General features: G+C 42.5%; 1 protein-coding gene across 4 annotated transcripts; it reads left to right on the plus strand.

The window, feature by feature from the left end:
* Positions 1-219: 219 nt before the first annotated feature.
* brd4 (bromodomain containing 4) lies at positions 220-27999 on the plus strand. Of its 4 annotated transcripts, none has more exons than XM_076753018.1 (19): positions 220-303; positions 17478-17862; positions 18388-18525; positions 18627-18762; positions 18869-19209; positions 19379-19762; positions 19861-19989; positions 20465-20695; positions 20788-21017; positions 21176-21507; positions 21661-21756; positions 21843-22235; positions 22898-23713; positions 23819-23925; positions 24033-24180; positions 24294-24424; positions 24574-24779; positions 25700-26006; positions 26250-27999. In XM_076753018.1, exons 2-19 carry the CDS (start codon positions 17632-17634, stop codon positions 26316-26318), a joined length of 4425 nt encoding a protein of 1474 aa, XP_076609133.1. In that variant the 5' UTR covers positions 220-303; positions 17478-17631; the 3' UTR covers positions 26319-27999. The 4 variants fall into 4 exon arrangements, with proteins under 4 accessions (XP_076609133.1, XP_076609129.1, XP_076609131.1 ...); XM_076753014.1 differs by lacking the exon at positions 220-303 and adding an exon at positions 7956-8616; XM_076753016.1 differs by lacking the exon at positions 220-303 and adding an exon at positions 7956-8616 and having other exon boundaries at positions 24294-24418.

Genomic DNA, 27999 nt, shown 5'->3' on the forward strand with positions numbered 1-27999 from the left:
GCAGACTGAAATTGAATAACATTTAACCTGTGACGTTAGTACAGCGCAGTGCATTAAGAAAAGTTCACCTATATTTTCCATTGTACCTTTGTGCCTCAATGTTCTATCAGATGTAATCGTAAATCTTTTTTTAACAGGTTATCCCGGTGCACAGGCACAATTTTTCCTCTCAGAAGTTGCAGTCCGTGACACGCTCTTTACGTCCTCAACGATAGACCTACGTGTGACGTCATCGACAACGAGAGGTGTTCAGGATCCTCGGAGAGAAAGATCCCGCGCGCCCTGGCAACCTGATAAACCCAGGTAAACGCCGTTGTTTCAAACATTATTCAGCCAGTCATGTTGTCCCATTAAACTGAATGAGTAGACAGCAAGAGACACGGTAACGGCAGTGTAAAGGTTTAAAAGGTAGCGCTGATGCCCGGCGCCCACTGAGACCGTTCACTTGCACAGCGGCCTATTCTGGCTAACTAGCTTGCTAGCTAAAGCTAGTTGGCAGTTGTCTATCAAAAGACACAATAACCGCACCTACATTGTGTGTCTATCTGACATCCCTTGCCTGCCTCATCCACTGTTGGCCACAATTACGCTACAAATACCACAACAATAGCTGGTACGACCACCGTGTTGGGCATCTATTGCTAGTTTGCTCGTCGACTGTCTTGTGTTGTGGGAGACGGTGACGCCGTCACGGTGATGATGGCGCACACTCAGACTGAGGCTATTAGACGAGAATGTAGTCAATGGAGCAGATAACACAAAATGGAACTGTAATGTTCATTTACCAAAGCTTGCTGCCACGATCTTGGGAGCAAAATGTCTTTATTTCCGTACCCTTTCAGTTCTGCTATGCATGGAAATGACGTCTGTTTCGAAACCCAGGCAATAATCTATGCCCTGTGGCCTAACGTCAGGATCTTGGCTCCACGACGATGGTCGCTCGCCAGCAGTCATTACTTTGCAATTTGTCGTTTTATTCACCACATCTGGAAATGGTCCCTGTCCCAGAAATATATGTTTGGGTCTGTTGTGTTTATATGGTTAGGTATTGTAGACACATAACAGTGGCATTCAACCGACTAGTGAGTTCAAACAGATTACTCATGCAGAGGCCCGTTACTTAGCACACCGTCCCTGCTTTTCCTAGTAAGAGGAATCCTCAATTCTAAAGGACTGAAACGTGTTTTTTGGTTATCTGTCGCCGTAGTAGTTGATAGCCCAATATATTACAACATACAGATGTATATGACACACACTAACCTACCTGCAGGCACATGCTTGTTTGGATAGGCTTCTTTGCCTAAAGGTGCACTAAAAGTGAAGCAGTGACAAGCTCCATGTCTACTTTTACTGGTTACCTGACCCTTTTCTGTAGTCCATTAAAAATATTTTATTAGTCTGTTACCTGGACCCTGTGTGTACTGGGAATGAATGAAAACTGTGGGTCAGTTTTGTGATGAAATTTTGTGTGTCACTGGTTAGGTATATGCGTGTTATCACTGAATACACTTTGTAAGTGTTTAAATAAATAGAATGAATTGGTTCAAAGGGCATGCAGTTACCAAGTAAACAGTAAATCCAACAAGCTCATGGGCTGAGCTATTAATCACAGTACTGCAAATTAATTTTCCAAGTTGAAATGAATGAATTGCAGCAATAGCTTGTAAATAAAGACTGGGTCGAAGTGCTTGCAGATACCAGTTAGGGTTAGGGTTCACAGAGTGGAGCTAGTAATGACATACTTCAAAATACGGGTATGTAATGATTGTCGTTTTTCCATTTGAAACTGATAAACCACTCAGAATGTTTTGGGGTGTCAAAAAATTGCCAGCAAGGAAAATGCATGTGTGCTAAATCTAAATGTGTGCTAAATCTACAGATTTAGGTCTGATTTCAGTCTGACTGAGAAATGTGGCTGCTTTAATGCCCTCTGCTAAAGAGCACACATTTTGCCCCTGTTTTCTTTTTTTTTTCCATTATTTTTTTAAATTCCCTTTTTAGGCTCTGTTCTCTTTGGTTTAGTTGCCATGGTAACACCATCCTTGGCCTAGTTGTGAATGACCTCTGAATGAAAAGGATGGATGGCCGTGGAAGAAATGAGCGAGCAAACAAAATCTATTATAGTATGAGTGCATGTGCTTAATTTCTCACTTTTGATTAATTTGCATCTTTATCATACAGTTGCATGTAGAGAATAGACATTTCTAATGCCATTAATGGTGGTCTGTCGCCATATTGATTAAGGCTTTTATGTCATTAGAGCCACCCAATCTAACACCAGTCACTGATTTCTGTTCTTCATGGTGTTTAAAGAAAGCTCTTGCCTAATAGTCACTTTAAGTCAATAGTTTGCTTGTTTGTGTTCCATTTAATTTTAATGGAAACTAGTATCTGACTAATATGTCAGTAAGATAAATACTCCTTCCTCTGTCTTTCCTCTGTCCTGTTCCCTCTGCTGATGTCAATCACTGCCTGCAGGTACTGCTGGTAGAGGGAGGAGGGGCACGTTTGTTTCAGCCAGCAATTTAGTTTACAAGAATTTGGAATTTTAAGAAGCTAAACAGATGACATGCAGACAGCTTTTGTTTTAGCTTGTTTGCAACAATTGGCTGTTAGCTGAGCTGTGCTTGTGTAAAACATAGTGACAGTGGATTAGAGACTGCAGACAGAGCAGATTGAAATGTTACCCGTTAATGCTTGTTGAACAGGTGCATCGATAGTTTTGGCTTGGTATTGGTGAAGTATTGGCTTTTTACTTGCATTGGTTTTATTCCACAGTAATTATCATAGTTGGAGGAGCTCAGCCCTAACACACAGAGTAGAGGAGATGCATAAATTGCACCAAAGAAGCACTGGTAACGTTGGAGCTTATCAATACTAAGGTCTTTAATCATTTCACCCCGAGGCCCATTTAATCTCATGTTCTGCCTCTGTGTCATACATGCTCTCTCCCACACACTCACTCCTTCCAACTCGTTCTTCAGAGGCAAACCATTAAATTAGTAAAATAAAATGACAAAAAACTGCCCCATAACCGGCCAACTGATGAAGAACTCAGCCAGTCAGCAATAGATATATTCATCCTTTCCCCCCACCCTAATGTCCTTTATACCGAGCAACAACTTCATTCTCTTTTTGTCAAAATTCTCCAATGTGTGCCACAGAGTGCACAGAGTATATTGAAAAATGAAATATATTACATCCATACTGTATATATTCAGGTACCAGTTTATGGTGGTTTAAGTGCCACTGTGTAGTCAGCAGTACCAGGCTGCATGGGATAGACATTAGCAGGGTTTAGGTATTAACTGAATACAAGTAGTGAGTAATACCTAGAAGTCTGGAACTGGGACTGAAATCTTTTTGAATATTATATATTTCTGAATATTATTTATTTTATCTGGCCACCTGGCAAATGTAAGTCCAATATTCAATATTTAGCTCTGTTTTTGGTGTCTGCCAGGTGCTGAAGGAAATATCTGGCACTCTTGTTGTTCAATGCTCCACTGTGTTTAACTATCAGTCTGCTGTTTAGTGCTGAGCACGTAGTGTCCAGTGGGTTTTTAGAGCTTTTTCGTGGAAAACAGCTGCCTGTTGCAGCTGAAAACAACATTGTGAGGGTGAACCAAAACAGAAAAGTTGCGTGCTGGACAGCTAAACAATGAGCTGAAACCAGCTCTAAAGCTCTGTAAATGCTGAGGGGAGCAGCAAATTTGGGTGTTATTTCTCTGGTTCATCACTATGAGTGACCCCTTCGACATTTCACATTGTTTTCACATTGTCATTTAACACATTGTTATTCTAAAAATATTGATTATAGCTGCTTTAAGAATTTTAGACTGACTTGTTTATGATGACTTTCAGGCAGTTGAACTCATTGTCTGAAGAATTTGCGAGTAATTTACATTTCTGTACAGTTTTGTTATATTACTGAGATATAATATTAAGGTTGTAGCTGAAAGTTTTGAAACTTGATTTCCACTCAGTCATTCTGTCCTCTTTGGCTGGAAAATATCAAAGCAAATCTTAGTAGAACTTCACTAGAGTTCGAGGTGTAGAATAGATTGACATTAGGAACACATTTTAGGATGTGGAGTTTAGAGTGTAAAATGCATTTCAGGATTTCTAAATGTTTGACAGAAAAGTTCAGTTGAAAGGTAAATACATACATACAAATGCATAGATAATAAATTTAAAGATACTTAAAGGGGTACTACAGTGAACTAACACAATGTTGCACTTCCATAGATTGGAGGACTCCCAAGCGACAGTTTAAAAATGAATCAATGAAAATGTATTTCCAAATAGAAAAGGTTATGCTTTACAATGTCTTGTAGCCTGTTCATCAGAAGATGTGCGGCAGTGGTCCACAGGACAGGGCTTCTTCCACTGGTGAGTAGTGTTAGATGTGTGCATTTTCTGAATTCATTAATATCCTGTGGGACAGATGTGGCCCCTGGGCTGCCACTTGATGGTCGCAGGGTCATGGGCTGGATCCAGATTGACTTGCCGTTTGGTTCATACAATTTTGAGAGGCCCTGATATGCAGTAAGAAGTAACTTTGTGTGTGACGTATGCCTTGCACTCATCTGCTAACGAGGCATGTAATTTGTTTCTTAATTTATTACATTTGCAAGAGGGGACTGGGACTGGGGATCTCAGTGAAGATAATGAGAATGCATTAAACAGATAAGATCAGATCCCATTTTAATACCAGATGTAAATGGGGTGTTAGTGCCTATTGGGGCTAGTATGATAATATCATCGGGGTTATTTTTTTCAAACATTAGACAGTCTTTCTGTAAATATCAGAGGAGTACCTCTTTAAATGGACATGACATTCCCACATCCCAGAGTAGGAAAAAGTAGTGTTTTGCTCTCACTGAAGCCTAGGCAAGTATATCTGTACAACATGTTTCAAAAGTGAAGAGAAGATGTGAGAAATGCTTGGATGGTGGTTTCTGGCTTGTTAAAAGATTTTCTGGGTGTAAAAAGCATGATTTTACCACTACATAATTGTTGTTACAGTTAGTTAATGCTCAAATGACAAAAACAAGTCTGGCTGTTATCGCTATGAAGTACCCCTTTCACAACCCTTCTTTCCATTGTTTTTTCCAGTGCATAACTGAACATATACAAGTGCATGCTATACCATGTCAAGTTGGCAAATTGCCTGTTCCCTGTTTTCTCAACTCTGGGTCCCTATAGATTTAGGCTACTCCGGTGCTCTGATGATTAATGGAAGTGCCATCAGACTTCCTTCCAGAGTCTCATCTCTGTGTGCATTGCTGCCTCTCCGTCTGACCCAACCCCCAGTCTAAATGCAACTCTCTCCTTCGCTCTCCCCCTTCCTCTCGCTATCATCCCTCCCTCCTTCCCTGTGTCTGAATACAATCTCCCCCACCCTTCTAGTGGCAGGGCCATCGGTTTGGACTCCTCTGAATCGCTGTAGGTTGGAGCTTTGTCACTCTGGCAGCTGCTGTATTGTCTTTGGGAATAGTACATATGGCACGTGGACAGGGAAGTAGGTCTGTGAGGACACTGTGTCTGGCTGCAGCACAGATGAGCTGCTGCCTGTTTCATTTGGGAAAACAGACGTTGTGCATTGCACTCACCAGTCACCTGACAAGTATACATTGTAGTGGGTGGCTCTTTACTCGCCTCGTCTCTTGTGTGTTCGACTTCTGACTAATTTTGAAACTGTGTAGGTGTGTGCCTGTTTGCCTGCACGTGACACTTAAGATTGATTCAAAGGTCAGAAGTCATCAGTCAGTTTGCTTCTGGTAGTGTATATTACGGAGCAGAAACCCCCCCTCCCTTTGTGAACATGTTTCTTCCTTTTGCAGAAACTGTTCTGTGTGTTAGGATCACATGCATGGCGTGGCATGCCCCTGGTTTGTATGTACTGGTTCGTATGTACTCTGTTTTAGGAATAAATGAAACGCCATAGAGGAGCTCCATTTATCACTTTTTATCAGTCTTTTGCCACTTTTTTGGTGTAGCCAGTGCAACATCTCCTCTGTCCTCTTTCAGAAAGAGGCAATGGTAGAGGCTTCAAAGCATTCCTGTCACCCTAACTTTTTGACATATACCCAATTGAAAACGATACAGAAACAATATATTTAATGTTTTGCCTTGTCAGCTTCATTGATTTTTGTAAATACATTTGTATTCTGAATTTTATGCAGGCAACGCATTTTTAAAAAACTGGGACAGGGGCAACAAAATACCTGTTTGGAACATTCCACTGGTAAGCAGGTGAATTGGTAGCAGGTGATAGTATCATGATTGGATATGATAGTAGCAAGCTTGAAAGACTCAGTCGTTCAATAACAAGGACTTCACTACTTTGTGAAACGCTTGTATGAAGGATATCACTACATGGGCTTGGGAACACTTCGTAGAACCATTGTTGGTAAATCTAATTCATTTGCAAATGATTGCATTTTTTCCTCTCACCATCAAACAGTTGCCTCATGTTCTCTCTTGGTGAGTAACAAACAGGATGTTAAAAGTGTAGTGTTACTTGAGCAGGGTTAAGAGGCAGCACCGTCGGGCAGGTTTGATGATTGGTGCAGAGTAAATGGGGTGACTATTTCACATCTGTCCCTGGGAATTGTATCTTGAGTTGTGATTCCTATGCTTACATATGTTCCCTCATTCTAACATAATGGCAGAGAGATTCCTGGTCCTTTTGGACATTTAATAGGCATAATGTGGGTATTTTGAGGCAGCTTTTACAAGCACTACTGTATTTACCTGGCCTATTAAGAACTTGATTTTAAGTTTTGTGCGTTACATAACGTAATATTATACATATTATGTTAATAATCACATTTTCAGTCATGTCTCTTGATAAGATCTGAGCTAAAAGTATATGTTCACAGTCACATCCAAAGTTATATTTGCCTAGACACCAAAGCATCATAGATTATTATTGGAAACAATCCAGTTTGACTACTTTAAAAGAGTTCTCCACTTCCTGCTGCCAGTGCAGAGTGGTCACCAAACAGTCATGAATGTCATTACTGGAAGCCTCAGGGCTACAGGACCTCATGGTGGGTGGTCTCACTCTTTTGCACTCTTTCTTTCACACTCTTTGGTACTCTCTCTGATCCCCTCAGTGTTCCTTCATGTCCCAAGTTTAACCATTTTGTCACCCTCCGTTATGTGTTGCATCCACATTATTCACATGGGATATGCTGCAGTTTTCAGCTGTACAATATGTAGCCTCTGGTTTCATTGAAGTTGTTGGTGGAACAGTGCAGATACTAATTAACTTAATTTACAGAGTTGAATATTTCTATATGGTTCATTGGTTATGAGGTACAAAATATTTTGCTCTAAGAGCCAAGTAGCCACACAAAACACATTTGCCATTTTTATTTTGCCTGGTATGGGTTTCACAAAAAATGGTCTTTTCAAATTGGACCTGTTTTTTTTACCTTCTTGGTCAAGTGGTCATTTTGGTAACCCTGATCAAGTTCTCTGCTTGAATCTAAACATGATCCAGGGCAGCTGGTGCTTATGGGACTGTGGACTTTATGTTATTGATCTTGCCCAATATCAGATGTTTTCTCCTCAACATTTTGCACAAAAACGGCAACCAAAAAAATGTGGCAGTCCAGCCACAATTTGAATGCAAGTGGTATATGAGGAGAGGATGGAGAGCAGATAAGGAAACCCTTAAATTGGTGGGGGAAGGCATATACAAGATCACTCTGAGGGAAGAGAGAGTGGGGGTGGGGCATGATGAAATGGATGGAGGAAAAGACAGGACGGGGGTGGGGTGTTAAAGGTGTAACTGAGTGAGAGAGAGAGGAGAGAGAGCAAGGACCTCAAGCTATTGATGGGAAAAGAGGGGAGGGGTGGAATGAGCAAGCGCGTAGGAGAGAGGGAGGGAGGGGTGTGTGGGCTGAGGCTCCCCTGAATGAGGAAATAGCAGAGCCATTTTTACTGTTGAGTAACTGCATGCTGCTCTGCCTGTGCTAGAGAGAGGGTGAGAGAGCGAGCTAGAGGAATAAAGTGCTCCTCCTGGATCTTATCGGAGCCCTCTCTCCCCTCTCTCGCCTTCCCCTCTCCTCCTTGTGCACTTCTTGCTTGTGGCTTGTGTCCATTTAAGTTGGGGAGGCCCTGGAGAGGACACACAATGGAGCGAAGAGCCTGTGGCAACTGGGCCGTTGTACTGCTGAGAGGGGGATGGGGTAGAGAGAGGACCGGTTCACACAGCTAACACAGCCTGCTGGCTGTAGGCTTCCACAGCCTATCCTCCCCGCCTGGACCCGCTGTTTTCCAGGCTGGGGCCTTTTTTTGTAGAACAGCCACCTTCAAACTCTGCTTGGACTACACTAAGGATTACTCACCGCATTCTGTGGGATTTTAAGATACATACTGGAGCCTGGAGAATAAATCTCTCCTGTGTTTTGGATGAGAGAAAAGGAAAAACAAACTTCTGTAATTCTTTTGTGCCCCTTTTTTTAGTTTTTTGGTGTCTGTTTCTGTTTAGTGGAGTTCGTAAATGGATTACAAGATGCATGCCAAGTCAAACGATTTGTTGGATTTTCAGAAACTGGACGCCCTTCTGGAAAAAATTGCTCATTCAGTCTCTGTGAAAAGGTAATGTTGTCCAGTTAGGTAGACTCTGGTTTTAAAGATGGGAAGAAGGTTAAATTAAAGACAGCCTGGAGTAATGGTTCTTGGGACCATCATGTGGTTAGTACTATCACTAGTTTTACATGTCCCAGCACAACAATCCAATTTAGATTTTTTTGAGAAAAATGTTGTTACCCAGATTTCAGCCTGAAACCAAGAACCTACCTCCTGATGAGAGAGGGGGGTGTGGGGGAAGGGGGACTACAGAGGAAGAAGGGGGTTGTGTGTGTGTGTGTGTGTGTGTGTGTGTGTGTGTGTGTCAGTAGTAGAAAGCTCTTTTTTCCTGGTAGGGTTTGGCTTTCTTGTCCTAACCAGCTGGACGTTGAGTCTAAAAGAGCTGGCATGATTCTTGCTTTTTCCTGTTACAGTGTGCTTGACTCATGGCTATTCGAGTCAATTTGTGTGCTCATGGGCTGACTCATACAGTAAATCATGTAATCAATACTAGGGGAACCTCTTAAAGTTTGCGACCTGGAAACAATGAATTGCATTAGATTTTATCAGTTCTGGTTTACATGCCCATAACAAAGCTGTCCTGTCTATAAACACACTCAGGTAGCACCTAGATCCTGGGTGGTTACTATTGAATAGGTAAACATTAAGCAAAGACTAGTATTTGGAACCATCGAGAATAAAAATACAGTACGCTGGCCAAGAAGTAGAGTGTTACCATAGAAACCTTGGGAAAACATGTTTTTCTTGAAGCTGAGTTTCAGAGGTTCTCAAACACAGTAGCAACAGACCAATCACACATGATACAAGGTAGACAAAGCTATAACAATTAACTTTGATACATAATTAATGTGTCTTACTTACTGGTATTACTAGTATATAATTCCATTGGCAGTATTCAGCCCCATAGTATACAATTCAAGAAATGCTGGGGGCCTGTTATACTGAGTGTGTACATCACTTGGATAGTGTTGTTTCTGATTTCTGTATAGTCATGCAAGATGTTTACCGTAATGGTGCTTTGTTGTACAGCTGTGGATGTTTCGATGGAACTATAACATTGCTGGTAATACTGTCTGTTCAATTCTTAGAATTTTTTCTAATAGTAGATTCGGACTTGGTGTCAGCAGATGCAAAATTGATTTGAAATTGCGAAAGCAAAACGTTGCACTGGAACATCCTTAAGTAGGTATACAGATTTTAAGCTTAACTTTTCTATATCAGATCATCACACACATTAGTGATGAATAATCAGTCAATTATCAAAGTTTATATAATACATACATACATTGCCTTGAATAAAGCTTTATTGACATACTTGCTTAGTTTAGCGCTTCAAGTAAATCATTGCTCCTGCTTGGCCTGTCGTTATTCCCCAAATAGATTAGAAAAATTTTGAAAGAGAAAATGCAATTCTTTGAATCTTTGAATCTGGCTTTATTGGAGAGCATAACAGGCCTTGACACACTGAGTCAGTGGCTCTTCTGATACTATTGGTTCATAGGTGAACTAGCTGTAAAGCCTTGCGAATCAATGATTTCGCTCATTTAGTGCAATTTCTCATTATTGTTTTCACCAACATCTCACCTTCTTTTACCATGGTATTCCTGTCATATGTAAAATGTGTTGTGGGGTGCCCTCATCACAGATTCCGATCACAGTTGTTTAATAACGTAATAATTCAGTGAGGCACACTGGTCTTTGCCTGTATTCACCTCATTGGTGTACTTCAGGAGAAAGTGTCCTTCATTATTTCTACATTCAGACTTGGTTTGGGCAGTACGATGGTATATACTGTGTAATTGTAGAAATGTATTCCCAGCACATATTTGGCAATACCATTTCTACCACAGCAGCTATCCCATTAGCCATATTTACACACTGTCATTGGCAGTGTATGCACTGCTACAATGTGAGTGAGTGGCAGTGTTGATAACATCACAGAGTGTAGCAGCCTTGTACTGTCTTCTGCTTGCCTGTATATTGCTTTCCACTCTTGTTGACATTGCAGATATGTCCAAATAAACGTAGTATTGATATGAAGGCAAAACAGTCATAGCGCATTGAGTCCTCCTCTTCCAGCCCTCTCTACTAGTATTTCCAGTCAGTGACAGCATCTGACATGGACACATGTGCTACATGTGTGAAAGGTCAACTCTGGACAATGTCTTGACCTGATTCTGCAGACCTTGTCTGGATTTCATATGAGAAAACAGCTGTAGTGTCGCTGCTATATATACAGGCGAGCAACGCAACGTAGTATCCAGCTGCCTCACAAGGTCACAAGATTTGGGCATCAGGACTGCTTATGAAGTTCTCACGTGACATGAGAGTCACAGTTCAACTCTGTTGCATCTCTGTTGTTTTCTTTCAGAAAGTTAAAGTTTCCATTTAGAAAGAACGTTCTGAGTCGTCGTTTTTTTAACTGAAGTGTGGTCTCATTGTCACATAATCAGATGTGATGGAGTATGAGATGGTATGGTTATTTTAAACCATTTAATTGAATTTACATAACAGTTACTATACTGTGATTTATATCGTTACTGTGATTTGTATCGTTACTGATTTATATCGTTACTGTAAATTCCATATACTGTGATAGAAGATTTTGGCCATATTCCCACGCCTCCTTCAGACCCATTCCTAAATCACGCTACTTAGTGGAACTGAATGTATCCAGAACCTATTTGAGGTCATAAAACTAAATATAACCCCACATTCCTCATCTACAACCAATCTACAGGAATAACTAAAATAGAAACATTAAAGACATGAGTACAAAGAGACCAACAAATAAGAGCGTCAATGCTATCAATACATTGTTATATATTGGAATACATTCGAGCATTTTAGCACCATATCAGAAATAATCTTCACCTGATTGCCTGAATAACCTGAGAATGCATATCACATGGCCATTCACATACACTGGACATGCGCTTGCTGGTGTTTGGTGCTTGCCTCCTGCGCATGTAGGGAGTAGTAGCATGATAAAATCCAGAATCTGACAGCACAACAGCTGCTAGCATAGACAGCAAGGGCAGCAATGCCTGCAATTTGTTTACCACATTGAATTAACAAATGCAAGTCAAGGCTCATGGATATATACAGGCTGATGTTGTGGAAAAGGGTCATGTGATAGGGGCCTGACGAATTTGGGAAAGGCACGTCGTCACTGATAAGACCCAGCCAAGAAGTGAACGTGGGTGTCTGCCTCATCATTTTTCAAAAGTCTCACTTTTTTTTTTTTTTTTTTAAACAATGAGAAGGCTGGTGGATACGCAGGGAGTGGTGTTCTTGGCTTTGTCACAGTGGTTTATTAATTATTTATTCCTTTGCTTTCAGGCAAAACACAGGCCATCATTCTGACACTTAGTGAGGGCCTCAAGTGGAATCTGCAAGCCTACATTTTTGCCAGAAATCGACCACCACCCCCATACATGAATGATTAATAATTTACTTTCATCAAGGATGCAGACATCTTGCTAGGCCTCTCCCCCTTCCATGTAGGACAGTCAGTGTCATGCTGCATGAAGAACCAGATTTCCTGGTGTGTGATGTGCACCCCCCAGTAACCAGAGCCATTTCCTCCCCAGAAAACATTCCACTGCAGTGATGTATGTCCAGGTGAAGGGTCAACTCTTCTCAGAGTAGTTTTTACTAATTTATCATATTGATTGGTTGTCAGTCAATTATTGCTCAAGGTCAGAAAGTCTAAATGTTTACAGACCTCCAGAACAAACCTTTTGCTACTGCAACAAAATGATTTCCCAAATTGGGATCAATAAAGAAGCAGTCTAAAGTCTAAAGAACTATTTTGAGTGTAATTTAATGTTAATAGAATTGGGGATCTAACTACAGTGAACAAAAATATGAACACGGTTGTTTTCATGACAAAAATCTAAAATAATATTTCCCTTGAATTTCAGAGTGAAAGGTATGTTCATGACAGCTATTTTGCTTGTGTTTATATGATTGTGGGGATTGACAGAGTTGTGTATGTATGTATTTATTAGAGGGTCCCATTTTCTTATCAATACTCCCCAACGCTCTCTTGTGGACTCGTCCTCCAACAGTAGTTTGACAGTGCATGCTCATGTTTCAGGGGAATGCCTTTGGAGGGAGGAATGAAGGCAGGAATGAGGATTTTTGGCTGCATGCTCGCAAAATCTAACTTACTCTTACTTGTTTGTCCAGCATTACCAACCCCAGCTTTGAGAATTTTTTGTTTAGGAAAAAGCTTTGCTTTTGATGAAGTTAACATGTTACAAGGTGTAACCTTGCAATTTGAGGTAAATCGCCTCAATTTTTTCACAAATGGCTTTTCTGTACATGAAAGGCAGAAAATGTGTCCAACATGACCATGCAAATCAGATGAGTTGGACAATAGTGTGATGTGTTTGTGCATGCGTGTGAAAGAGCAATATTGAGAAGCACAAGGGACCAACAGACCAAACTACTATCAGCTGAACCACAAGATAGACTGCAGGGAAGTCTGACAAAGTGGGAAAACCCAGTGAGTCATTTGGAAGTATTGGCTCTTTATATCTATGCCTGTACTACAGATGCAACAGCAGAATCCTACAGGAGGTCTTGGTCATGCTCACTCATTTATTGCATCTGTCTCTGTGTTCCCAGAAGTTTGTTTACACTTGTCGTTGTTGCAGTGCTGTAATGTCACTGACTAGCTCTGAGTGTACTTGTCGCTGATGTTAATGAGCTGGTGAAGACCATCTGGCAGTATTTGTGTTTGTGTGTGTCTGTGTGTGGCTATCTATCTATCTATCTATAGCTTGATAGAGAGATACATACATACATGACCTTGCTCCATGCAGCACTGGAGGAGCATATTGTGGCCACCTTTTTGACTTCTTGTAGTGTTGGCTCCAGAGCTGTTAGTGCTGCTGGTGCCCCAAGCCATTTGTACTGTACCTTGTACCTGTCTGTGTTTCTTTATGAGTAATTGATTCAGTTGCACAAAACATTTCCCTCAGCATCTTCCCTCAAGCTTTTGCCATTAAGTCAGCATCCTTCCAGATTTTGGCTATGTCTGTTATGTGGACATGGTTTTGGATTTAGACAAATTGAAACGGAAAGGTTATTTTAAACCACTTCTTTATTGAATTTACTGAATAATTACTGTATGGAAGATTGCAACCTCCTAATGGAGACACCATAAAAGATTCCAAGACAACTCAGTAGTATCACTGAGTAGAGGACACAGTCCTTTTTTAAATATACTGGCAGCAGTGTTTGGGCAGAACAAGTAATTTGTGTATGATTATTATCTTGACCCCAGCAGTATCCCTCACATTCACATTGTATTTAACAACTCTTGGTAGTTGACATACATATATCTACAACAGACACAATCATACAGGTAGTTTACGCTAGAGTAACCAGAAAAATAGAAACTCTTACACACTGTAATGCAATGCTATATAATAGAACTGCAATAAACTACCACATGTTTTACACCAAAGTAAATTAAATGGGGTAATAAACAAAACTCTGCTTTACACAATTCTGATTGCAAGCTTACATGTCCGTAATGACAGCAGTCATCTAAGTTCATCATCTGTCAGACTTCCTAACAGCTTTCCCAAAGGCTGTCTTTCTAGTTTGGCTAGGTCAGCTATTTTTGTGTAGCCTTACACTAAACAAAATTACGCTCTTACTTTTTAAGCCCAGCTCAGCCAAGACCCAGCTTGTAGAGGGCACTATTTGGTTCATGTGCAGAATGTTTAAAGAGCCTAGTGTGCTTGCCCAATGACAAGGCAAGCTGGCAAGACATTTTGAGTGGCCTGCTCTGTAATTGTTTTCATATCTCTAACAACGAGTGTAGTAGTAGTGTACTAGTGTCCAGTGCAGTCTCTAAAACAAAGGGGTTAGACACAAAATCATGAAACACCTGTACAATCCAGTGCAATCCAATACAGTTCATTGAAACTGTGTAAGAGAGGTATCGTTTCTGCTCTGGTAACTTTTTCCCTGAACTGCTTGTGTTGAGACACTTCCTAAATTCTTAGTACCAGGCAGTAAATAAGATGACCGGCAACATTCTCATATGTTTTACTTGATGATTGACTTGTGATTGAAAGCACCTGCTGTAACTTGGCCTGTTATGGTGTAAGTATTTATTTTTCTTAGTATGACGATGGGGCAGCACATGCAAGCAGTCATATGGTTACCTGTCATTTATTTCTTTTTTTTCTTTTTCCTACAACCCCACACTTTGGATTATTTGATATTGAAACTGATAGGTGTGGTGGAAATTTGTAATAAACCACTTCGTGAGAAAATTTATTGGAATCACACAAACAGACAAAACAGAGTCACAGCAATATTTTGATCAAACAGGCCGGTGTCCAGAAAGTTGTCAAGTCTCTGAACCCCCTTGAGATGTTGCGTCCCATATTATATTCTTTAACATAATATCTTGAAGGTTTAGATAAGAGGTCTTGCCAACTATAACCTCCCCAGTACTGGGCTCCGCTTGGGCCGTGCCCCTTCAGTGCTGGGTCTCGCCTGGCAGTGCTTCTTATCAGCTTCTGCACACAGTGGGGAGTTACTCATATGTCAAGAATAAAACACAAATAATTTATAGTTTTTAAAAATTGTTTTTATATGGTCAGCCTCTCATATGTGGCTGGAATGAAGTACCTGCCATGTAGCCGACAGCCTGTGATGCTGGCACGATATGAGTGGTTTTCCATACAGAAGGAAAAGGCTCGTTAGGCTGAAAGTTGATAGACTCAAGCTGGTGACACTGAAAGTTGTTACACTATGGCCGGTTTGTTGGTCTTATTGTCATTTGTTTAATTTCGTTGTAAACCCAATTCAGCAAGGCTTTGAAATATTAGTTTTCTCTGTTTTGAAGTATTGAGCTGGAAATGAGCCATGGGCTTCATGTACACATTCATGCCCTGGGCCTAGGAAGTTCAGTGCTTTTTTTTTTTCCCCAGCCACAAAAGTACATCTGTGTTAGACTAGTTTTGTTTCTTTTCATGTGCCATCATTCAACATATTGGTCAGTTAGTCAGATTCTTCGCTGTGTTTGAGTGCCTCGGGGGGTCCAAGGCAGTGATCATGTGGTGTGCACACTGCTTCCCTCTTCTCAGAAAGTGACTCATGAAGAAGAAACTAGTCGCAGATCTATACAGTGGTGTGTGTGTGTGTGTGTGTGTGTGTGTGTGTGTGTGTGTGTGTGTGTTTGTTTGTGTTATCTTTAAGGTCCTGTTTTTGGAGGGGGTCTTTCAGTGTGTAAGAATTGAAGACTGACTTGTTTCTATTAAAAGCTTGAATACACAACCCTGTGATCAGTGCTTATTTCCCTAACATAATTGTTCACCAGTCTATTTTTAGTTAGGCATTTCTAGATTATTATTTGGCCTGCTTGTTGTCTAGAGCCTTTATATGTATCTTGCACATGATGCCCCTGACTGCCTGGGAGAGGACATTATGTAGGACTGAGCACTGTGCAGTGAAACACACGGTCCCTCAGCTGCCAGATGACGCTAACTCTTACCCCCCACACCCTCCACCCTCCACCCTCCACCCTTGTCCGCCCACATCCCTAAACACTCCCGGTCCTAAAACAGAGTGGGAAGACAAAGATCTATTAAAAGTACAAGAGCACACATGCTAGCGCCAAATGTAAACCGAAACAACCTCAGAGCTGCTTGGGTGTCATTTTAGAATGATACAAGTCCTTGGAACATTTCTACGTCTAAATGAATTACTGTCGGCAGTGTCTGTTTTGTATTATTGTTTACTGAATCTCTTTGGGTTTGTGACCGTTGGTTGGTCTAAATGAAAAACTTTGGATAAAGATGATGAACATTTTCACTGTTTGATAGTGGCACATTCATTACACACAGGAAGTGTGTGTGAATGTCAGATTGTCATTTTCTGAAAGTTGCAGTAGCTTGTTGTCAGTTTAATGCATGGTTAGCTCTACAACACCAATGAGAGTCAGTAAAATAGCGTGAAGCAGAAGGACTGTCACTTTGATTTACTGCAATTTATTATAACTTGTTCACTAATTTATAGTAGTGGTTAAACTGCTGAGTAGAACTATATTTGACAGTTTGAATTGACAGAAATTAATTCTGTTTCACAGCCATGGGATATACTGATTTTCTACATGTCATCATGTGTGCCTCAGATTAATATTTGATGCAAAATGAAGCCTATCATTGCCATGAACTCGTGTGATATTATTTTTATCCCTGAGTAACAGTATACTGAACTTGGAGGGAAATGTCAACAGGAAACATGAAATCATACCATTAAACACAGCTGACACTTAGCTTTCTATGTTTGGATTTTCTTTTTTTTGTTCCTTCTCAGTTGCTACAGAACACATAGTGCATTTGTCAAGTGGGTTTTTTTTTTTTTTTGCCTCTTAATAGCAAAGGTGACTGAAGGCACCGTGAGTGTTTTGACATTTTTTCATCATTCAAACCAGTGTGCATGAATCTGTGCATTTGTTTTATTTATCCCCAATCAATGAAGCGGGGCTCTGGTCTATCAGGAGAGAAGGAGTAATGTGAGTTTTTACTCATACTCAAACTTGATTCCATTAGCATATTGTCACCCAATACAGATGGTGGACAGTACCAAGCCATATTGGATAACAGTATGCTGCTCCAACAGAAGAAAAAAGGGCAACATTACACGAAAAACGGGGGTTAATGACCAGTATTATATTACCTTTAGGAGTGCAGTTGTAATAAATAAGATATCAGAGGTCTACTTAACTATGTGTTGGTTCATGATTTCCAATAAAATTTTGTTAATGACATGAAATTCTATTGAAGACTATGTTTATAGACATGTCAATGACAGTATGTTTCTTTTTCTTTCTCTAGAGAGTCCAGCGAGGAGTGCAATGGGATCAGCGGTGCTCTGTCAGTGGAGTCTGTGCCGGGGCCAAGACTGAACTGGTGTCCTGCCAACACCACTACCCCTGCCCCTGCTCCAGCTCCTGCTCCGGGGCCCGAGCCCACGGCCAACCCTGTCAGAATGGGGGACGGCCTGGATGCAGCGCAGATGTCAGGCAGCAGCAGCAGCAGCCAGGGGCACACCCAGCAACAGGGCAACCCCTCACCTCCAGAGTACATCAATCCCAGCAGGCCAAAACGCCAGACCAATCAGCTGCAGTACCTGCTCAAGATGGTGGTGAAGGCCCTGTGGAAGCACCAGTTTGCCTGGCCCTTTCATGCACCAGTGGATGCAGTCAAACTTAACCTGCCTGTGAGTACTAGCTTTGTCTCCCTGTATGGATCCACATACCTCAAAACTGTCATGGATGTCACATAGAAACTGCCACTAGGTTATCTATATCTTTCTTCATGTTGAGTTGTAATTATTTATGTGTATTGTTGTGTAAACCGACTAGGTCCCCCATCTTGTTTTTCTGTTTGTGTGCTTACTTCAGATATCAGGGCTCATTTTCTTTCATCTTTTGCTCTGCTTTAGTCTTGTGACATAAGCACAAGAAGAAAAGAAAACACCTCACAAACTTTGTCATACATCTTCATTTTTGAGTAGTCTTTGTTGGCAAGGACAGCAGCTGATTAGGTATCACTGACACCAAAAAGATTTATTGAAATGAAAATGTTAATAGATGATATGCATTACAAGATGACGGAGGAAATCCAAAATTAGCGATTTAGTGACAGTTATTTGTAAAAATGCTGCTAAAAATGGATTGCTTAATTGAGAGAGGCAAGTTTTTTTTTCTTTGCATTTTTGACAACTTATATGCAATCTTTTCAGGACTACTACACAATAATCAAAAATCCTATGGACATGGGAACAATCAAGAAAAGGCTTGAGAACAGCTATTACTGGAATGCCCAAGAATGTATCCAAGACTTCAACACAATGTTTACCAACTGCTACATATACAACAAGGTAACATAGTTGTACTGCACACTGGAGCCATTGATACCATAAAGTGCCAAATATTCTGATAAGCCTCAACTTTTGCTAAGAGTGTTTGTCTCCCCCTGCAGCCTGGAGATGACATAGTTTTAATGGCTGAGGCTCTAGAGAAGGCTTTCCTCCAAAAGGTCTCAGAAATGCCTCAGGAAGAAACTGAGATAGTTGTCATGACAGGGAAGGGACGTGGCCGGGGCCGGAGAGACGGAGGTATGCAATTTACTCCTTTACACTATTGTTTGTCGTCAACACATGTTCTTGGAGCTGGCCTCTGTGGGATGGGATATTTATTGAAGTGTCTTGTTCTCTCATCAAGGTCTGAACTTAAAACCAGGGGCCATAATTGATTCTTCGTCCACGACTCCTCAAACACGTGGTCTGTCAAACCTCACAGCAGCTCCGCAGACCAGAGGACCAGTGCAGGGCCCGCCTTCACTACCTCCCCAGCCTTTGATGCAGGCCCTGCCGTCCCACGTGCCCCCAACGTTATCCAGCCATGCACCACAACTTGGAGCTCCCTACTCCCTTGGCCAATCAGACTGCGCTCCTCAAGTTCCCATCATGACTTCTGTGCCTCCCCCTGCTCAGACTTCCCTTCCCCCAGCGTCCATTCAGAGCACTGCCCCCATGCTGCAGAACCCTGTAACCATGACCAAAGTGAGTGTGATTGACACAGGGAAATATGCTTGGGCAGGTGGGCACATTTTTGACCATGCTTCAGAGCATTAGACAGGTGCGGTTACATTTTGGCATCTCATTCTAATCACTTATTCCCTTGCCCTTTTTGCCCTATTTCTCTGCTTTCTTTATATTCTCCTCTATCTAGCAAAGAAAGAGCCAGAAAAGGAAAGCAGACACTACAACGCCCACAGCAAATGACCAACTGAGTGAGTCTTCACCAGCAGAGTCTAAATCTGGGAAGACACTACCTAGGCGAGAGAGTACCCGGCCTACGAAACTGATGAAGAAGGATGCTCCAGACTCCCAGCATCACATAGGCATGGGTATGGGACTGAGTGGACCAAGTGGAGGTCATAGCCCCAAACCACAGGATCAGCTGGGATACTGTGCTAGTCTGGTTAGGGACATGCTGTCAAAGAAGCACACAGCTTATGCCTGGCCATTCTACAAACCTGTTGATGTGGATGCACTGGGACTACATGATTATCATGATATCATCAAACATCCAATGGACCTCAGCACCATCAAGGTGTGTTAAAGATGCCATAGTTTGTCAACGGCACCATAAGGTATTAAAAGAGAATTTGTGGCATGGCAAGTAATTAATATCCTTGGTGTGTTTAATAGGCCAAGCTGGAGAACAGGCAATACCGGGAACCCCAGGAGTTTGCTGCTGATGTACGATTAATGTTTTCCAACTGCTACAAATATAATCCACCTGATCATGAGGTGGTAGCTATGGCACGTAAGCTGCAGGTAAGTGTTGTCTAACATGCAAATAGTGTTGCCTAGGTCAACATGGCTGGCAGATCATTAATATAAACTTTAAGGGGTCTTTTTAAAAATCAACCATGATATCGGCCATCATGATATTTCATCATTTAACCCTGGAACTTGGGGTAGACCCTATCCCAAAATCATATTATTAATATTATTGAATATTTGAAAATATAATAGTCTTTACCACAATGTTTGTAATCCATGTTTTTTATTTATGTAACATTGTGCTTGCAATGAATTAACTGCAGTAGCTGTGTTTAGTAGTACGTGAACTGGAATGCTGATTATTCTCCCATGTGTTAGCTATCTTGCAAGCATCCACTTTCAGAGAAAAGTGAACAACAATTAGAGCGCAGCAAAACTCTGTCTCAGTGTTTGTTGTGGCATTTTGAGTCTGTTCCTGCAAACATACATGTGTTTTGCATAACTCGTGTTTCTTTTCATTTTATAGGATGTCTTTGAGATGCGCTTTGCCAAGATGCCAGATGAACCTGAGAGCAAGCCTCTGGTTTCTCCTCCAGCTCCTACGCTTCACCATCCTGCCCCCGTTAAGCCCCAGCCTCCTTTGGCCCCTGTTGCCTCGTCTTCGGACAGCTCCAGTGACTCGTCCTCTGAGTCTGAGTCTTCCACAGATGACTCTGAAGAGGAGAGAGCACAGAGATTGGCAGAGCTCCAGGAACAGGTCAGTAACCAAAGAAGATTTAATGTGGCAGCAAATGTGTTGCCCTACCCGTGTTACTCTTTGTTGTTAACTGGTCTCTTCTCTTGATACAGTTGAAGGCTGTTCACGAGCAGCTGGCTGCCCTGTCCCAACCACAAGCCAGCAAACCAAAGAGAAAGGAGAAGGAAAAGAAGGAGAAGAAAAAAGATAAACACAAGAAAAAAGGAAGCGTGCCTAGCCTTGTAGATGAGATCCAGGATGCTACACCTGTGTCGCAGCTCTCTAAGAAGACCAAGACCAGTAACAATAACAACAAAGAGGTTGTTCCTAAGAAGAAACCGAGGTGGGTATTAAATTTGTATAAACTTTCTCTGTGTCAGGCATTTGGTTAAAGTAACTGCTCTATATTAGGTGTTTCTTTAGCCACCAGCTTGCCATTGCACAATTCAGTATTACCCTCACTCAATTTTGTTTATCCTCTGATGTGTTTAATCTTTGTAGTAAAAAGGAGGGGATGAAAAGCAATCATCCCTCCAACCTGCAGCCAGTTCCCAGCCTCGAAGATGACCTGGTGGCAGCCGGGTCATCAGCTATAGGGGAAAAGTGTAAACCTATGACGTACGAGGAGAAGAGGCAGCTAAGCTTGGACATCAACAAGCTTCCTGGGGACAAGCTTGGCCGTGTAGTGCATATCATCCAGTCCAGAGAGCCCTCACTCAAAAACTCAAACCCTGATGAGATCGAGATTGACTTTGAGACGCTAAAGCCTTCCACTCTGCGCGAGCTGGAGAGATATGTGTCCTCCTGCCTCCGCAAGAAGAAAAAGGCTCCAGGTAAGCAGCTAGGGGAACTTATCACTCTCTGTCTAAACACCTGAAGGTTCTGTAGTTTATTTAGAACTGCAAAATTGTGAAATTGCTCTTTGTAATTTCACATTTGATGATTTTTTTCTGGAAATGCATGAACACATAGTTGTTGTTTTGCAGTTGAGAAGCCTGTGGAGTCCATGGCTACCTCCAAAAAGACTGGTTCTTCTTCAGAAAGCAGTGCCTCCAGCACAGACAGTGAAGCTGAGGGGACAGGTGAGTTGCTGCAAATGTGACCAGTCAAAATGTCTGTAATCAAAACACAAGATGAAGTGCCTAATCTTTATTTCACTTATTTTCAGGAATGATAAAACAGCAGAAAAAGAAGGGCCCGTCTGTGAAGGAGGGCAAGAAGATGCATCTCCACGTTCAGAGTGGCCCTCCTCAGACTGGCCTTCATTCCCAAGCTGCAGGCCTTCAGTCCAGCAGTCAGTTGAAGCAGCAGCAGCAGCAGCATCAGCCATCTCCTGCAGGCTTCATTGTTCCCCCCGTAGCTGCTCTTGAATCTTCGCAATTGCTGGAGACTAGCTTTGAGTCCCTGCCACCTTTCGGCCAGCCCCTCATGCATATGTCCCACCACACGAGCAACTCCTCCTCCTCACCTGCACCTCCACACCTTAACGCTCATTCTGCTGGGCCAGTGTCCCCTGAGACCCACCCCTTCCTCAACCAGCATCCCATCCTCCCATCTCCAGGTAAGGCTGTGTGTGTGTGTGCTGTACTTTTGAAGGTACAATACTAATGGCTACTTGGAATTTCATTGTTTCTGCAGGTGTAACTGCAGTCCCTCCAAGAATAATGGCTCCTACACAGTCAACAAGTACCCACGCAATTTTCAAAATAGGTTGTTTGCGAATTACGCCACGTCACTCTTTTGTTGTAGCGCGAACTGCAGATGGAGGGCAGGAAGTGATTTTCTGCATAGGATGCACTATAACACACATTCAAATTGCCTATGTTTTGGGCCATTTACAGTTGTTCAAATGGATCAAACTGAGATACCATGAGGAGCTTTTATCAAGTACCAAAAGCCCCAGAGTACCTTGATACCAAGGCTGTGGACCCAGCCGCTAACAAAAAAGTTGTATGTCTCCATACTTTTGTATGCTTTCATTTGGTTTCTGGAGTAAATGACGTCTGGATGACCAGGTAGTTGGTTACCTCAATGGCAGGCAAATCTTTCAGGTCAGCTGAAAAATCGCGATCATCATCAAAAATCTGCAGTAGTGTCTGTAATACACCATTGGCTTTTACTCATGTTACAGTGGGGATCATTTTGAGGTAGTTCTGGGGTAACATATTTGTATTGATTATATGTTTTGTTTCTTCTTTCTTTCCTGGAACTGTGCATCCATAGCTTTGCACATTTCCATGCCTCAGCAGCCTTCTCGACCCAGTCACAAGGCAGCGCCTCTCCATCCCAAACCCCCTCAGCAGCAACCAGCACCTCCTCAGCAGCAGCCAACCCTGCAGCAACAACAACAACAACAACAACAACCGCAGCAGCTCCAGCCCCAGTCAGTGGCACCACCACCGCAGCACCAGCTCTCCTCTCAGATCCTTCACCCCCCTCAGCCCCTGCACCAGCGGCCCATGTCCCCTCCAACGCTCACACCCCAGGGCTTGCTGTCTTCGCAGCCTCCACAGATGTTGCTGGAAGATGATGAAGAGCCAGGGTCTACAACGCCTATGAACCAAGTACAGTTATACCTGCAGCAGTTCCAGCAAACCCGTCAGCCCCAGCAATCCATGCAGTCGCTCCAGGCGCAGGCTCGTCAGCAGCAACAACAGCAACAACAACAGCAACAACCAGGACAGACCTCTCTCCTGCAGTCTATCCAGGGACAATCTCAGCTCTCCTCTCAGACCACGCTTCCTCCTCCACAGCTTCCTGTTCAGTCCCAGGCTCAGCCAGCCCCATCACATCAGGCCCCACCCCAACAAATGCCTCTCCACCAGGCCCGCCACATGCAGCACACTCAGCAGCAGCAGCAGCAGCAGCAGCAGCCACAACAACAGCAACTGAACTACCAGCAGGGTCCTGGACTAGCTGGTCAGTCCCAGGGATCACAACATAAGATATCCATGCCCTCAAATAAAGCACAGCAGATCATCCAGCAGCAGCAAGAACAGCCCTCCCCTCGCCCGACCAAGGCAGACCCATACAATACTGGTGAGTCTGTGAAGATGAGATAAAACTGTATAACTGATTGTAGAAGCAGAAACTGTAGAAATTAATTGTAGGCTGAAGTTTTGTGCTCCTCCCTTCTGTTGACAGCTCACATGAGGGACAACTCTTCCCCTCTCATGATGCATTCCCCACAACTTCCCCAGTACCCACCTGTGTCTCACCAGTCTCCACCTCACAACATGCAGCCCAAAAAGGTGAATACTGCCACAGTTTGGATACAGTGTTTTTTTGGGTCGGGGGGTTTGTGCAGCACTGACGTCATTCCTGTCTCTAACTTAAACTCTGTTTGCTTGTGATGCAGCAGAGGGCTCCTGGGAATCAAGGTGGGTTAAAGGAGGAGAAACTTCCATCACCAGTGATGAGAGGAGAGCCATTTAACCCTGCAATGAGACCAGACCATCACAAACATCCTGATATCAAGCCTTCTCAACCAGGCCACGGTCAACAGAGTGAGTGCCACAGCCTCTTGTTTTTCTTTCTGTGGTTTAAATACATAAGAAGAAGAAACTGGACAAGTTATTGAGACTGTGTGTGCGCGTGTATGTGTTCTTGTGATGAGCAGATGTGAAGTCCATGGACAGCTCACGACCTGTCATCCGCTCTTCTGAGCCCAGTGGACCACCCCCCTCTTTGCAAGACAAGGATAAGTTCAAGCAAGAGTCCAAGGCACCTGTTGCCCCCAAAAAGGTACAGGTGGGTACAATAATCGCTTTTTAAAATGATCTCATACCTTTTTCAGTCATATGTGTATGAACTTTAGGGGATTGCATCTTGCAAGATTTTTTGCTTTGGTCATGATTCTAATTTGGCTCTTCTTCACTTCTTTGTGTGTCTGTTCTCAGGATGTGAAACTGAAGAATATGGGCTCATGGGCCAGCCTGGCACAAAAGTCCACATCTACGCCCTTGTCTGCAGTGAAGTCATCGAGTGACAGTTTTGAGCAGTTCCGTCGTGCTGCGCGGGAGAAAGAGGAGAGGGAGAAAGCCCTGAAGGCCCAAGCCGAGCAGGCGGAAAAAGATAGATTACGTAGAGAGCAGGACAAACTACGGTAAGGTTGTCTAGAAGAAGACTGTGGACAATATATATGTAGGAGGCTGCAATGTTAACCTCATGAGGGACTATCATGTTTGAGGAGATACACCTGCCTTTCATTTGTTGCATATTTGCTCCATGAAACTAAATATGAAAGAATGATAAAAGAATGTTACAGCAACCCAGGCAATTTTAGAACAAGAACCACTCATCACTCATCTCATCTTACCTATCGTACCGTATCGTAAAACAACATCAGCATTGTACAGGTTTCAACATGTAAAGGCACAGCCATTAGTTAAAAACAAAGAGAACTTGGGTGGCTACAGGTGTATTTGGGTGAGCTGCTCTAGGACCAAAACACATGGCAAACCCTTTGAGGTGATGCTGTGCCCTCTGGTGGTCATATAGTGGACTGCAGGTCAGGTAGTTTCAGATGTGAATTACAAAAGATTAGAATTCATTTGGTTGGTTGGTTGGGTTTGATGTGAGGCTGTTGGCATCAGGGAGTCTATATGTGCGATTTTTCCTCACCGTGTTGTTTTAATAATGTCCTGAATACTCTGCTTCACCTGAAACTGAGAAGGTCAAACTAATGTTGTTAAACAGCTCTTTTAATGGGCCACAGATGTGCAAGATATTGAACCTCATTGAACCCCTCAATAATAAACCTCATGTACAGCACCTGCTTTTAAATCTCAAGCTTACATTCATCCTTTATTTTAGAAATGCAAACTTTTGAAGTAGTTCTGTTCAGATCTTAATCCATGTGTGTGTTTTTGAGTGATTTGAGTTTTACATTTGGCTCAACCAATTTTCCTGTGAGACATCTAGAATGGCACCAGACGGAGCTGTAAGGATATCTCTAACATCTCCTACAGTGTGAAAAATATTCCATTTCACCTGGTTTGAATTATTGGCCTGAATGCTTTCCAGAGGTCGAGATGACGAGGACATCATGGAACCAAGCAGAAGGGTGCACGAGGAGCCACGCAGGCGTCTGGAGCAGCAGCACATCCAAGCTCCTTCACAGCAGCAGCAGCAACAGCAACAACAGCAACAACAACAACAGCAACAACAACAACAACAGCAGCAACAACAGCAGCAGCAAGAACCCCAGCCGGCTGCCATTCAGCAGCCTCCTCAACCCCCCACACCACCACAGCCCACCACACAGAACCCACTGGACCAACAGAGGGAGCTAGCACGCCGCCGGGAGCAGGAGAGGAGGAGGCGAGAAGCGGTGAGATCATTGTCTTTAGCACTCTTAAATTTTATGGAGCTTAATGACGCTAAGTCCCATTTTAATACAAAAGATGGTGAAATGTCAAATATGAGCACCATCGATTAAGATCTAATTTGAACGCAGACAGAAGCAGTAACAAATTCTAATTGCATGTACAGACATTTGTAGCTGTAGGAGCAGTTTACAGAAGCAGTCCGAGGAATGTAAAGGAAATGCTAAGTTGTTCTTTTCTCTCTCCAGATGGCAGCAACTATTGACATGAATTTCCAAAGTGACTTAATGGCTATCTTTGAGGAGAACCTATTTTGAGGAGAGGAGAAACTGAAACGGAACTGCAAAAAAAGGAAAAAAACACACAAAAAAAAACAAAAAAAGGAAAAAACTCGGACGATGCAAACTTCCTCTATAGAGAGATTTGGCGACCGCGCACCACAGAGGGACACGGACGGTTTGTGGACGGCCCCTCTGAGACTGAGCACGGACGCTGAGCGGGCTCGTTTGGCCCCCGTGGACTGAACGCACGGGGATGGTCTCGTTGTCGTGGATGTTATTTCCTGGGAATTTGGCTTTGCCTGCCTGATAACTCATAACAGGAGAAAGAGGACCCCTGTTGGCACAGTTGCCTTTGTCACACTTGCTTCTCACAGTGTGCGTGGGCGCAATGACAAACTGCAAAAGTAAAGATCCCAATATCTATGAAATGCTCTGATAATGTACTGACAGACTGTGCAGACACATTTTGAAACTGCCAGATGTCTGAGTTGGTGAAGAAGACTGGTCTTTATGTTCTGTTTTGTTTTGATTGTTGTTAAGTGAACACATGAAATGGTTGGGGGGGGGGGCAACTTCCATACTGTAAATCATGTATATTTCTCAGCAGAGAAGGTACAGTTTGCCTTACACCCCTTTCCTAAACAGACCGTTATGTTCTGTGGCCTGCACATACGGACAAACCAATAACATTTACAACCAGGAGTAGGAGTTGTGCAGACCTTTTTTCATCATCTAGTATCTACTGTAAAGAAGTATTTTCTTATACTACAATAATTGTTTATTTTGGATCTTTCTTTTTTCCTCTTTAGGTCTTTGAACCTTCACACCAACACACTCCACCACCGATGTCTATGCCAAACAACCCATTATCTTCTATGCTAAATTAATTGTCCTAAAACATGGTAGGTCGCTAGTGACAAAAATTAAAATCCCTGAATATATGCATTATCATAGCTCCAGCAAGTAAATATCAAAGACAGAATCAGTTGAAGTTTTCATCCTGCTTTGTATTTTTCATTTAAAGCTACAACAGGAACTTGTTTGCAGAAGAAGGGAAAGGTCCAGCCGTTCAGTTACAGTATGATTTCACTACAAGCGTCGCACCATTATTTGCATTACACTTTGAGGCTTAATGTTTGACATGTCCACATCATTGGCCCGTTCACAACAGTCACATTACTGGATCAGCTGCGATATGAATAGATGAGGAGCTCCTTGCTGTTCCCTCTGCACGAAGGGCACAGTCAGGGGAAGACGACAAACACTTACCAACCTTTCTGTAGCGGTTACTTGAATCAGGTTAGAGAAAATAGCGGGACTGGACGGAGCTCCCAGTTAGTTTTTGCATCAAATTGTCTTCGAATTCACAGAAGGCACACTGTCGACAGTACGAGATAAAAAGACAAACATTACACAAGTTAAGAAACAGAAGATGCTGAAAAAACAGTTTTGATTTCTATCTTTGTTCTTGTTGGATAATAGTGGATGTGAGTTATGATTCTGTTCTTGGAGACGTTGTTTGGACCGGGGATGGGTTGAAATCCGAATGCATCTCGTCCTCCTCACTTGTCTCTAATGGTGTTTTTCTCCAGTGCCTGTATTGTATTGCAATTCTCGTCGGCTTATATTACACTTCGAGGGGGTTTAGAAAGGGGCGAGTCAGGGCTGGGTGGTGTAATATTTGAACGGGGAGGGAGATTTTTGAAAGAGTTTGTGT

Source organism: Chaetodon auriga, chromosome 16 (genome assembly GCF_051107435.1).
Source record: "Chaetodon auriga isolate fChaAug3 chromosome 16, fChaAug3.hap1, whole genome shotgun sequence".
In the NCBI taxonomy this organism is placed as follows: Eukaryota; Metazoa; Chordata; class Actinopteri; order Chaetodontiformes; family Chaetodontidae; genus Chaetodon; species Chaetodon auriga.

What these genes read in the sequence shown, in the direction of transcription:
- brd4 (XM_076753014.1), top strand. Translation starts at nt 8,519, where the DNA reads ATGGATTACAAGATGCATGCCAAGTCAAACGATTTGTTGGATTTTCAG. An exon ending in CCGGGGCCGGAGAGACGGAG is followed by an intron (nt 18,763 to 18,868) that starts GTATGCAATTTA and finishes TCTCTCATCAAG; the next exon opens with GTCTGAACTTAAAACCAGGG. An exon ending in GGCAGACCCATACAATACTG is followed by an intron (nt 23,714 to 23,818) that starts GTGAGTCTGTGA and finishes TTCTGTTGACAG; the next exon opens with CTCACATGAGGGACAACTCT.